Source organism: Branchiostoma belcheri, unplaced genomic scaffold, assembly GCF_001625305.1.
Source record: "Branchiostoma belcheri isolate BF01 breed outbred unplaced genomic scaffold, Haploidv18h27 scaffold55, whole genome shotgun sequence".
NCBI classification, from domain to species: domain Eukaryota; kingdom Metazoa; phylum Chordata; class Leptocardii; order Amphioxiformes; family Branchiostomatidae; genus Branchiostoma; species Branchiostoma belcheri.
Genome location: NW_017804187.1, coordinates 656,144 through 670,105, shown reverse-complemented (window position 1 = coordinate 670,105; position 13,962 = coordinate 656,144). Strand labels below are relative to the sequence as shown.

The 13,962-nt window shown below is 41.9% G+C and overlaps 1 protein-coding gene across 1 annotated transcript; it reads left to right on the top strand.

Moving 5' to 3' along the window:
* Nucleotides 1-235: 235 nt before the first annotated feature.
* On the top strand, nt 236-12,312 carry LOC109481396 (deleted in malignant brain tumors 1 protein-like). Its single transcript, XM_019783955.1, has 13 exons — nt 236-590; nt 654-804; nt 1,567-1,723; nt 5,903-6,208; nt 6,415-6,723; nt 6,944-7,261; nt 7,551-7,859; nt 8,108-8,416; nt 9,068-9,112; nt 9,899-9,961; nt 10,396-10,497; nt 10,804-11,020; nt 11,328-12,312. The coding sequence occupies exons 1-13, from the start codon at nt 298-300 to the stop codon at nt 11,647-11,649; spliced, it is 2,901 nt and encodes a 966-aa protein (XP_019639514.1). The 5' UTR covers nt 236-297; the 3' UTR covers nt 11,650-12,312.
* Nucleotides 12,313-13,962: the final 1,650 nt, after the last annotated feature.

The window sequence follows — 13,962 nt, the reverse complement described above, 5'->3', positions numbered from 1 at the left end:
TTTGACCCTCAGGCACCAATTACATCGGTATTCCTTCCTTGTGCCGAGTGACATGACGGTGGCAATCGGGAATCATCGGGCACGAATCGGCCCCATTCGCCAACCTTCGGTTCAGACCCGAAGGTCTCCGATGAGCTCCGAATGAGTTAATTGGTATTTACAACCAATGAGAGAACAGAACTGGATTCAAAGTGATAATGATCTTTAGATTCAGTCAGTCGCAGATAGATAATTGTACAGGTTGGGACTGTCTGTACAACTACGAATATTTACTTTTTGGAGCGGGAATATCTTAGAATGGGCTCCGAAAAGCTTTACGAGGCGACTTACGGGCGTGACAAGCGAAGCCACACCGGGCTGGCGATAGTCGGATCTCTGATCGTGGCTGCTACAGCCGTGATTGTGAGCTTCGTCACCATGTTCGTACTGGTGAGGCAGGGGGTTGACCTCAGTAAAATGGAAGCCCAGCTGTCGCACCTGAAGGAAATGGAAGCCCAGCTGTCGCACCTGAAGGAAATGGAAGCCCAGCTGTCGCACCTGAAGGAAATGGAAGCCCAGCTGGCGCACCTGAAGGAAATGGAAGCCCAGCTGTCGCACCTGGAAGAAAAGGAAACGCACCTGAAGGAAGTGGAAGCCCAGCTGGCGCACCTGAGGGAAACAGACACACACCTGAAGGAAATGGAAGCCCAGCTGTCGCACCTGAAGGAAATGGAAGCCCAGCTGGCGCACCTAAAGGAAATGGATGCTCAACTGAAAGCCCAGATGCAGAAGATAGAACAATGGAAGGAACACCTTGACGTGCAGGTATGTCGCATGTTTACAGTTTACAACGAACTCGTAGTAGTTAAATTTTCGACCCAAAGGTTCCGGTTGTGGGTTCGGACGCCTTACGAAAAATTGCAATTAATTCAATAGTGTTCAAACTGTACTTTTTAGCATTTCTGTTCACAATTTTCGCACGTATGCTGTGAAAATCCCAGATAATTAGAGCTGACGTAATGTCTATGGGGGTAATGACCTGTAGTTCGTTTCCTAGTCGACTCGTAACCGCTCACCCTCCCAACACACACACACCCAAAAAACAGACCACGGGTACAAAAAAATGTCTTCCTTGTGATAATGAGTTGTCATTCATTGACCTGTTTTTAAAGTTATACATTTGTTTAGCTTTATATTCAATTTTAAAGTCAATCTTTACCAGAAACATTTATTATGTGGATGGAGCACAACTCAGACTGGTACATGCTTGCTTTGTATTTTGTAGTTTTGAAGGTGGAGTTATGTTTAAAAAGTCTGTGTGTAATGATAATGGCACCTTGACACGCAGTTAGATAAAGTTAACAGTACGTGCACGAATGTGCATTCAGGAGAAAATCTGTCCCCTGTGGCCCTTAGTCTAGAACTGCAGACCCGACAGACGAGTTCAAATTGCACGGTAGGCTGAGTTGGACCGTCGCCAACCCGTCGTCCTGTCGAACGAGACTAAACCATTACTCACAGGTTGGTTTAGTAACCACGCACCGAACAGTACAGAGTTTATTAGGTGTGTCTAATGTCACCCGACAGGTCAGTCAACTGGGCCCCGGCGGTCGTGAGGATGAACCGGTACGTGACAAAAGCGCCACCTTTCTGTACGGAGCTGAAGTGCATCACCGGGCTAAGAGATCTGTGTTTAACGCCGGAAGTTTTGCGAATAAGATCACACTGCCCACGACTCTAGGGGGTAGGAATATTTTTGCATTTGTTTTTCCAATCTTGATTTCAGCATTAATTTGAATCCACAATGAAAGAGACAATACCATATGACACTTTTTATGGCTTCACCACACCACGAAGCTTTTTTTTTTCATTTTATTTGAAACAGGCCTTTAAAATTGTTTGGTTTGAATTGTTTTGTTTTGTTTTGTTTTGCACCACCCCCATCTCTTCGCAGAATAGCCTTTTTTGACACAAGTGTATTAAAATATCCATTCCACTGTGCTGGTATGGTGAACATCTGTTTTGGCTGGTCTGTCGAAAGCTATTATTTGAAAACCATTTTTAAACACTTCTTTGCATAAGATAGTCTTCTCAACAACTCGAGCAGTACAGTATCTAAAATGCTAATTATTGAATGAATGAATGAATGAATGAATGAATGAATGAATGAAATAATTATTGTTGAATTGCATATCTGCGTGCAATGTGATGTTCTAAGGGTGCTTAGCCGGTGAGAGAGGAGACCCCGGAAGGGACGGGAGAGATGGTCTGACTGGTCCTACGGGCCCTCCTGGCCCTACTGGTCCTCCTGGCCCTCGTGGAGACACCGGAGCAAACGGTTCACGTGGAGACCCCGGCCCTCCCGGCAGCCCCGGCCTTCCTGGTCCACCTGGACCTGCTGCCTCGGTAAGTACGATGTATAAATATCACAGGAATGAAAGGCGCTTCACTAAGTGCTGTTATCTTCTTAAACAAGGCAGTCCTATTGTATAACTCTAGGAAGTTGCAACTCTAACAGGTTGCTAATCTTAGCCCCACCATGCACTGACAAAGAGTACATTCAATGGTATATAACAATAACAAAACAGCAATAAGTAACAAGACAGCAAGAAACTAAACAGCAAATGGACGATAAAGACGCAAGTTCTGTAGCTGAACTAGTGAATGTAAACCGATAACCTCAATATTTCCAAGAAACGGCCATCCAAATATCCTAATACTGCATGATATAGCAAGACGGTTCCAAAATGCCAATGGACATCACATTTCTTCCTTTACAGTGTTGCTGTTTGTCACCACCACCCTCTAGCCCACCGAGGACTGCCGGCCCCAGCCCGCCGCCCGCTTCTACCACCAACCCGCCTCTCACAACAACACCAATCCCACTTCTGACACCAAGTCCCAGCCCCGGTAAGGAACGCTGGTTCCCTATTGGTAGGCTTGGTTGAAGGTTTCTTGCACGCTATAAAGCCGCAGGTGTTGAAATATTGCTGTGAGGTACAGAGCATCGTCTTCTTTAGTTCAGTGTGAGCATGCAATGTAAAACATTGTTCTGCACGTTGGACGCTTGAGCATGTATTTTTTCTTATTCGGAACATGAAGAATTGTGAAAGACATAGAGTGCCTCTTGTTTTTCTAAATACGTTGTTGTAGCCATGAAACCAATAATAGAAGCCTTTGCCTGCGTAAGCATGTAAAAAAAATCAGCACCTTTCGACCAGTTTTCTAACTTCCCAATTGGCACTTCCAGGCGCCAGTTATTCTAGTATATACTCAACTTTCATAATATTTAGGGATGAAATGCATTTTAGGGATTGATCACATTTTGAATGGCACTCTTCTTTCTTTTTCAATTTCGAAAGGACCACAAGGGCAATGTGATTTGAAGCCGGATATATTCTTCATTATGGACAGTTATTCCCAAACTTCCAAATATGTTGCGATCCCATTGCTGAACGCTTTTACCATCAGCTTGGATGATACCAGGGTTGGTGCTATGCGATGCAGATGGTCGAGCAACATGTGAGTATTTTAGTAGAAGTGTAGATGAGAGTAGATGTAAACTAATCTAAATACAGTACTAGTGTAGAACATGCAAGTTGCAATCACTAGTGGCTCAGAACGTTTCTACATAGACATAGTGCCCCGTCATTCGAAAATCTTACAAGCTCTGATTATTTAATTATCAATTCATATTATAGTATATATATTGTATACTTACAGTTCAAATTGAAGATTTTACTTCATTGGGATCCACAATTTCTAATGTCGAATCTACAGACCAGGCAATTAGAGCAATCTGGTCTAGGGACTCTTGCTCTAGAAGACCTACATGTATGCATCATTCAAACAATCAGTTAACAATTTTGATTCATGATGCAGATTGGAGTTCAAATTGGGAGATTATGCAGACAAGGAATCTACAGTTGACGCAATGAAAGCCATTGGAAGTAGCTACTGCGGACGTATCGGATCTGCGCTGGATTTCGCCCGTCAAAATGCAGCTTGGAGGCCTGCGCCTGTTCCAAGGGTTTGTGTTAGACATTTCAGCCCCTAGATGTCATGATTTATCCTCTTATGATTACTGGGCAAAAGGCATCACATCACATAGCCGTCTTTTATTTAGATGAGTTTGTAGTAATATAGAGTTAACCAAGTTTACACATATTACACCTTTAACAGATTTTTCTTGCATTTATATCAGATAACACTTGTTGGAATAGGTTTTGGAAATTGTGTGGAGACCAGGGAAACTGAAATTGAAGGACCCTTTTTCTTTTCAGGTGATGATAGTCATTAAAAGTTACTCATCCAGGGACAGCGTGGTGGCGGCTGCCCAGGCTCTGGCCGCGGACCAAGTTGCCGTGTTCGCCATCGGTCTGAGCAGCAGTGTCAGCTCAGAACAACTACTGCAGATTACTAACAACAACCCAGGCCGTGTGTTTTGGCATGCCAGCTCCAGGGATGTGGACATCCCCAAGATTGTTCGAGCCATCTGTACCCACGGTAAGACAGCAAGCGGTGATGACTGACTGCCTGACCATGAACTTTGTTAACTGGTTTAAAATCTTACAGATTAATGTAGAATGGTTCACTAGGGTATATAATTTTCATGAAAATCTGGTGATGTCATAGAATAGGTCAACACGGGTCACCACTCAGCCGTGACCACTTGGGCTCAGCGGGGTGGCCAAGGCAGCATGCAGCGGTGTGTGTGACTGCACGGTTCCCAAGACTTCTCCAGCGGAGACGTCTCGAAACCCGCTAGCCGTCATGGGTATAAAGTGGGCCTTAATGGAGGGCCGGGTAGCTAACTCACTTGAAACCGTGACGGTTGTAGATTCCGTCTTCCGGTCACTCCTGACGCCATCCCCATTCCGTATTCCGGAAAGTTAACCAGGCATCTGATGAAGGTCGACGATGTCGACTGAACTGATTAACGAGATTAACTCAATGGTGTTTCCTTTTACGTTGGAACAAAGCTCAAATTGTGCACGATATTTACAAGACTAACTATTAGGTTCTATCTTGCAGATGACGAACACGTGACCCCATGGCAACCAATCGGTAAGGTTTTTGTTTCCTTGTAATGTATTCTTTAATTTATATATCATAAAATATTAAAGAAATGAATCCAAAGGAAAGTACATTTCGGCGATTTATTTTGCTTTTTTGTTGTTGTTGTTCAAATTGATTCAATTTCAGATCCTGAATATGCCATGGTTATGATATATGAATGACAGGTCGCTTTTGCGCTGGGTAATACGTACAACTGGTGTTTGTTTGGACCCTCTATCAACATCCCTTGCAACTGCAAGGTTACTTTTGCTTTAAACTTCAAAACAGGTTTGATCATGAAATGTTTAATGTAGATGCACTTTGCTCTATGGATCTAAATTTATATCAAAGTACTTTGTCACAGTTATACATTTTTTTTAAATAATTTCCAACATGTAATCACAAGACGTGGTGACGGCACACTCATGTTTTTCAAACTTATATTAATACCGCCACCAATACATGGGACAATACAATACTTATCTTCACCTGAGCCAAGTGAGGAAAGTCGTGCAAAGTGCCTTTCCCAAGGGCACAAGATCGGTGGCATGTCAGGACTCGAACCCGGGACCTCTAGGTTCCGAGTCGAGCACTCTGCCGCTACGCCACACGACCCCAGTTATACATTAATCTAGAAGTCACTGTTGAGTACACTACAGGTAGAGGAAGTGAAAGAGGAAGAGGTTAAGGCTATACACAGTATACCACATAAGACATTTCAGCCTGCGACTGTTTACTTCTTGTTGATTTGATAGTTCATTGTACACAGCTATGGACTTGTCATTTTCCTTCTCGTGCCCAACAATTGTGTTCTTTGTAATTAGTTTTTTAACAAGAAGTTATTATTTTTGTTCTGCAAAAATAGGCATCCGACTGGTTGGTGGATACTGGGCCCATGAGGGAACGGTGGAAGTGTTCCACAACGGACAATGGGGGACCGTCTGTGACGATACATGGCAACAAGCGGACGGCGATGTGGTTTGCAATCAGCTGGGGTTCCCTGGTGCTGAGAGGGTAACAACTGAAGCCTCCTTCGGGCAGGGGACCGGGCCGATCTGGCTGGATGACGTCGAGTGTGGCGGGAATGAGACAAGTCTACAAAACTGCAGTCACGGTGGATGGGGAAGTCATAACTGCGGACATAATGAAGATGCCGGAGTCGTCTGTAACCGTAAGTTCAAGTATATTTTTTTATGGCACCTTGTCTGGCTTGTTGCTCATTGGCTCCTTCTATCTCTCCGACCCTCCAAAGTTCTTATATATTACTATTGACTAAGCTTGAACCCTCAAACAACAATCTGGCCAGATAGGATCATCTGTTGTCAACTGAAATTCACCTTAAAGTACTCCTTTTGGCCTCTATCCTGTGCCGTTCAGGAGACGTCCGGAAAGTCGGCGGATCAGAGGACCATGACGGCAGGGTGGAAGTTTACTACAGCGGACAATGGGGAACGATATGTGATGACGAGTGGAGCCTCAGTGACGCCGAGGTGGTTTGCCGGCAGCTGGATTTCCCTGGTGCTCAGCAGGTAACAACTGAAGCCTCCTTCGGGCAGGGCACTGGACCCATCTGGATGGATGATGTAGACTGTGCCGGGAGTGAATCACGTCTGCTAAACTGCAGCCACAGGGGATGGGGCACACACGACTGTGCACATTCTGAAGATGCTGGAGTTCTGTGCAACAGTGAGTGGGAACAGTTTCTATATCACTATAACGGAAGCTTTCCTACCTACTAGCCGATGTGTTCCCTGTATCTAACATTGTATTTCGACCAACATGCACGTACATAAACACAACAATTACTAATACTAATAAACAGTTATTCATAACAATTTATGTATACAAATGACAGCAAATTTACCATATCTATCATCTCTTATCCGATGCTCCATGGTATATTCAGTTCGTGCCCGCCTGGTTGGTGGTTCTGGTGACCACGAGGGAAGGGTGGAGGTTTTCCACAACGGAGAATGGGGAACGATTTGCGATCGATATTATAGGAGTCGGTTCAAACAGGCCAACGCTGAGGTGGTGTGCCGGCAGCTGGGGTTCGCCAGTGCCAAGTATGTACGGTCTCGGGCCTACTTCGGGCAGGGGCACGGACGGATCTGGTTGAGTAATGTAGCCTGCAGCGGAAATGAGTCAAGTGTACACAGCTGCAGCCATGGTGGATGGGGTCCCTCTTGCAGCCATTATTACGACTTTGGAGTTGTCTGTACCAGTAAGTTGTAATATGTCCATACTTTACTATTTACTATAATCTTTGTTGCAGGTATGGACATGGCGCTAATTAACTCACATTTACAATATAGTATATTATAGAGGCATACATTTGCCCGATTATGCCTGGTAAGGAAAATAGCAGAATATCGGCGTGGCCAATGAGATATTTGCAAATAAAAACAACTTGAAGATACGTACACAATAGATTCTTACACTGGTCAGATTAGTCAGACCTGAGAACCCTCCACTTCAGGAAATTTATCATATCATTTTTGTACTTTCACAAGATATCCGCCTGGTTGGTGGTTCCGACGAACACGAGGGCAGGGTGGAAGTTTACTACGATAGGAAGTGGGGCTCTGTTTGTGACGATGGATTCGGTCTCAGTGACGCCGATGTGGTGTGTCGCCAGCTGGGCTTCCCTGGTGCTGAAGCAGCGCCGTGTTGCGCCTCCTTCGGGCAGGGGACTGGGCCGATCTGGCTGGATGATGTCGAGTGTAGCGGGAATGAGACAAGTCTGCTAAACTGCAGTCACGGTGGATGGGGAAGCCATAACTGTGAGCATGAAGAGGATGCTGGAGTTGTCTGTGACACTAGTGAGTCTGATTATATTGTTTACTTTCTGTCAGGAAGTTAAAAACTCGAACTGTAACACTTTTGTGTCTCCATTTCTTATTAGCTTCGAAATTTCTCGCGTCATTTTTGTATGGCACGATTATGTAATGTTAATCAATAAAAATGCTCATAAGTTGTATCCTTCATAGAATTTTAGACAAACTAGCATGGAAGCATCTTGTCGTCAGACGTATTCCAAATGTCATATATGTTCTGATTCAATATTCAGCACGTGCCCGCCTGGTTGGAGGGTCCGGGGAACACGAGGGAAGAGTGGAGGTTTTCCACGACGGACAGTGGGGGACAATTTGCGGTTGGTGTTGGGAGCGACGTATGGCAGATGTGGTGTGCCGTCAGCTTGGGTTCCTTGGTGCTCAGCAGGCAACACATGATGCCTCCTTTGGCGAAGGGACCGGACCGGCATGGTGGATCGATTACTACTGGCAATGTAGTAGGCGTGAGTCACATCTTCAAGCCTGTGGGGACTGGAGATTGGCCAACGGACGGTGCGGAAATGCTGGAGTTGTCTGTTTTACCGGTAAGTTGTGACATTTTGTAAGGTGCTTCAGTATCATAGTTTTCTTGGTGCGTCTCAACTTACATCGAGTCATTACCAATGAACTGCAAAGAATGGAACTTGGCCACTTCTCCCATTGTTTTGAGCATCGTTGGAGACCTGACGACCTTGCTCCATTATTGGACTTAACCTCAGCTATTGTACAATTGACGCTGATTGGAGTTTTTTTTTTAATTCCGAAACATGCAATCACAAGACGTGGTGACGGCACACTCAAGTTTTTTCAACTTATATTACAGCCACCAACACAGGGACAGTACAATACTCATTTTCACCTGTGCGAAGAGAGGAAAGTCGTGTAAAGTGCATTTCCCAAGGGCACACGATCGTTGGCATGTCAGGACTCGAACTCGGGGCCTCTTGGTTCCGAGTCGAGAACGCTGCCGCTACGCCACACGACCCCACAAATTGGAGTTAAGAAATGATAAGAACCGAAATTGTATCAAAATATATGCAATTCCAGTTCCGGGAGGAGAAAGTATTAAATTCTTCAAGTGTAATTTAATGGTACATACTTAGTAATTATGTTCGTCTATTTCATTTATGTACTTACACATGGACAAATCGCGCCTTTTACTTGCATTTACCTATGATTGATATTTTTCACGTCAGGACAAACACAAAGACCAACAACATTGCTCACAACTACAGACGAGGGTAGGTTTATGTTTTTTTTACAGTGCCATTACCTTAAACACACAAAACTTCAATTCAATGATTTATAATCTATTCACGAACATTTTATCCAGACGTCGATATACATTTTCTTGATAACTCTTTGAATTCAATGTTGCACAAAGACTATCTATCACAGATTATGAGTTCTGTTCCAGATCCTTTTACGAATGGAAAATTTATAAAGACAAATTAAGATATACATTTATAAATTATCGCCATTGACCCATTTCTATTAAAACTTTATGCAGATTATGACATAAATATCATTTAGGAACAAAAGCAACTAACAACGTAAACCCGTGAGTTGGTTATATCGCACAGCATTTCAGTGAATTGTAGTGATAATCTTTGAATCATCATCATAGAGTACATGTAGATATCCTACAATTTATAATTTAGAGCTTGTCGTTAACGTGCAAACTCAAGTTACAATGTGATACTTTTAAACAATTTTTAACCTGTTAAACGTACATAATTTATCTATTCTAAATCTGAGGAACTGAATAACTTACTTCGAATATTGTGAGCGTATTTTATCAAGTGTTTGTAAATGTTGTAGCTGAACAATTGTAGTTTTACGAGCAGTACTATAATTTCGTTGTAATTATTTCAAGTTTTGTCAAATGAGCTAATCAAAATTAAATGCAATATAATATGTCAGTGTGAAAAACTGTAAAGTCACTGCAATTCAGTGATTGCGAAAGTTGTCCACTGCGAACTTTCAACAAAGATCTTGAATCTTGAAGTTTGCTCTTTCTGTTAAAGCACGGACAACTCAACAAGATTTCTGGACAGTCCAAGAGGACCCCGTATTGCCAGGGGATGATGGTAAGTAAGGAAGTTTCAGACATGTTTATGCCAAATTCGACTCAAAATATCAAACAGTGAAGAGCTATAAAATATGTAAACTGAGAGGTCCAGCTTACAACGAACATGATTACGGCTTTGGCGTTGTACGTATCATATATGGTAACGTTTTGAATATAATGATAGCTTAGTCGGACATCGAAAAGTATCGTTTTCTTGTGTCATGTCTCCATGCAAGTTAAGTTTTTTTCCAACTTTGCTTTGGAAAGCTCATTGACTTCCAGCACGACACAGATTACCCGCGTGGATGCACACGTAGAATATGACAGCATAACTGATAGATGTTGCGGCCATACCGCTTCTGATAGCCTTATTCCGTGTCATGCTTTACATTACTCGTTCGCGTCTCTTCTAATCCTTGATGAATGTTTGTTGTTCTTTTTTTAACCCATTAGACTGCGCAGCATATCATGCGTCAGGACAGACCACCAGCGGAGTTTACACCCTCGACTTGTCCTCCACCAGTGTAGAGGCATATTGTGACATGGAGAGTGAAGGTAATGTTAAAATGAAACATCGGAATTTGTTATTTATACATATAAATATTCATATTCATATATATACATAAGTATCAAAAGTTTTTGTGACCAGTTAGGTTTGTAAGAAGAGTCAGTACATGACTTAATGGTAGGCGTTGAAGCTTTTTTTGTTATATCATTTAGTTATATATATTTTTAATTGGTTCATACGATGCCTTTTGTAATTGAAAACGTAATTCTTTTCAACAGGCAACACCGGTTTGCGTTGGTAATCATGTATCGATGCTTCATCCTTATCTTTCACATTATGTTATTTATGTACAGGGGGCGGATGGACCGTGATCCAACTGAGGCAGGACGGGTCGGTTCTCTTTAACCGGACCTGGGAGGAGTACAAACATGGCTTTGGGAACAAGAACGGGGAATACTGGCTTGGGAACGAGAACATCCACCTCCTGACCAAGAGGAGGAACTACAAGCTAAGGATAGACATGGAAGATTTTAGTGGGGACAGCAGATATGCAGAATACAGTTCCTTCGGGTAAGAGCATGCAAATCATGTATCATTTGCATAATAAATAAATGAAATGAAATGAATTTGCATAATTAATGAGGAACTTGCGTAATTTAAGCGGATTTACGTGTTTTTCTAGAAGATTGAAAAAAGTCAATCATGTAAAATGTAAACGATTGTAATTTTAAAATGTAAATTTATGTGAAAGATACACATTTTGAAAACGTGTTCTTTTATTACGTTATTATGCGTGTGTGCCTCGACCTAAGGTCCCTTTTTACCCTTGTATAATCTATACATATATAATCTATATGTACATAATCTCCCCGTCCAGACTGTCCAGCGAGGCGAGCGGTTACAAGCTGCACCTGCCCAGTTCGGGTTATACTGGGAATGCCAGGGACTCCATGAGTGGCGACGACGGACAGAAGTTCTCCACTGTGGACAGGGACAATGATGCCGACAGATGGAGCCACTGTTCTCAGCGTTACGGCCAGGGCGGCTGGTGGTATAGCTGGTGCGGTTACTCCCGCCTCAACGGGCGCTATCTAGGCAACTGTGGGAACTCCTGTCAATGGGGGCAAGGTGTGCTGTGGTACGGCTGGAGAGGCTCTTATTATTCCCTGAAGTCTGTGTCCATGAAAATCAGGCCATGATCATTACCTGTCCTTACCGAATCGGATTAACATCCAGGTATGAACAGAATAACCATCTTACTTGGACCGTGATGTTTTAAACAGCTGAGTAGTTTTTAATAGATAAAAATTCAATCATCCAAAACAACAGTTTGGGCCCAAATTACAGACGTTAAATTCTCAAAATAAATTGCTGAAATCTACAGTTCAAATTTAGTCAACAGGACGGGATGTTATAGATAAAATAAACGTAAATTGTTGAAGACCATTGTAATTCTTTTGCACAAAGGAATTGTGGATTTGTATAATCTACATCCAATTTAAGTATTCACGACTAACGATACATATATAATATACTTGTCATGTAGTAAACCGGGTTTATGTGTGTTATACTTACACGAACAAATATCTGACACAAGTAGTGACTGACTTCAACGAGACAGTTACTGGCTAAGGAGGGTGCCTGTAATATCGTTATCCAAAATTATTAGTTTTTATTACATAACCTTTCGTCTGATATGCTGGTATAAAATGTGATATAAATAAAATCATTAATCAAGGTTGAATTGCTATAGTACCGCATGTGCATCATATGTTACAGTATACAAAGATCTTGTTACAGATAGATACGGATATAGATAGATACAGATATAGATATATAGATAGATAGATAGATAGATAGATAGACAGCTAGATGGATGGATGGATAGATTGGTGAAATTTAAAGTCAATCATCTGAAGATTTCGAAAGGCTTCATTATATGGCATGTAATGTATAATTTGCATTGGAACAATTGATATCATTGTGGTGCTTTGTTAATTGTACGTTTTGTTTTCCATGTAGATCCTCTTTTTCAGACTACTCTGCTCATGTTTATATGTACTTTTTTGTTTACTGATAGATTTCTTTTTCCGACTTTTGTGTTCCCTGTTGTCTTTTACATTGATGTATTCGTGTCCTGTTTATAACTTGTGCAAGGTTTAGCTTAAAGTTGCATAACAGTTTTAGCATGAAAATTCGGGGTAAGTCCCAATTTACTTGGTGTTGGTTACGTAAAGTTTAACTGTTTCCATAATTGCATAACAGTTAGTGGTATCTTAATAGTTTTCAATCATTCTTGTGTGTTACCTGTATCGTTATACATCCATACAAAGGCATACCTATTGGTGTCGTTGAACTCTATTGCTCCTTTGGAATAAAATGCGGGATTCCACAAAAAGCTTCCAAGTGTCTGAATCTGAGTAGCCAGCATACCTTGTAAACTACCATATCTCACGTAACAAACCAGCTCTGTAACTTTATTGGGTGCAGGTTAGTCTTAGGCCACACCAATTTAATTTGTTGGTTCTCGGATTTTTTCAGAAAAAATATGAAGCGACAGGGCGAAAAAAAATAAAAATAAAAACAGGTCTAGGCATCCTATTATAGGCTTAAATGCTACAAAATGAGCCATGAAGTCATCACAAAAGGCTGGGTTAAAATTTAAACATTGAATTTTGAACTTTTAATCAAACCACTGCAATGATAGATGGGAAAACTGTAACAACTAGGAAGAAAAGGACTTTCCTCAACTGTTGGGGGCAAAATATGAGCATTATTCAGTTGATTCAGGACCAGAATCAATTTTTTTTTTTTTTGCAAATCAGAAAAAAACGAAGAGGCGAATCCGAGAACCAACAAATTAAATTGGTGTGGCCTTAGGTCCTAAAATAAAATCATTGGACTGAAAACCTGTCCTTTTCTGTGAGACGAAAGCGAGAACTAAAGGCTGGAAAAGCAGTGAGAATCTCACTGTCCTGCTGTATAGGAATTGTTGAATGAACTGTAGATTTTCAAAATGTGATAGCAGATTTTATATGTTTCCATATTTCGATACGTTTTATAGAAGTGACCCACGTTGTTGACTATTAACTATGACTTTTACAACTCTTCCAGTTTAAACAACGCGGAATCCGTTGGAAAGCAACATTTGTACCTGCTGTGCAACAACACCAGGCAGCACAATCAACTGAATTCAACTGATTTAAGACCAATTCCCACTAGGATAAAATTATCCAGATCCGGCTTCGATCCGGATCCGGCTTCGATCTTGCTTCGAGCTGAATCGAAGCCGGATCAAAGCGAATCAACTCGACTCAATCTGGACAATTTTGTCCTAGTGAGAATGGGGCCATAGACGTGCATAGATCACTCGGAGATCTTCAGTAGAATAGACGCCATAGATGAGATGGGACAAAAAAGGATAAGAAAACAGAATATACTTTACAAAATAGTAGAGTTTACGCAGAATGCAGATTCAGATGTGCTGTAGTAAAACCCAAATGTACCCATAA

What these genes read in the sequence shown, in the direction of transcription:
- LOC109481396 (XM_019783955.1), top strand. Translation starts at nt 298, where the DNA reads ATGGGCTCCGAAAAGCTTTACGAGGCGACTTACGGGCGTGACAAGCGA. An exon ending in ACTGCCCACGACTCTAGGGG is followed by an intron (nt 1,724 to 5,902) that starts GTAGGAATATTT and finishes CTGCAAAAATAG; the next exon opens with GCATCCGACTGGTTGGTGGA. An exon ending in GCTCACAACTACAGACGAGG is followed by an intron (nt 9,113 to 9,898) that starts GTAGGTTTATGT and finishes TTTCTGTTAAAG; the next exon opens with CACGGACAACTCAACAAGAT.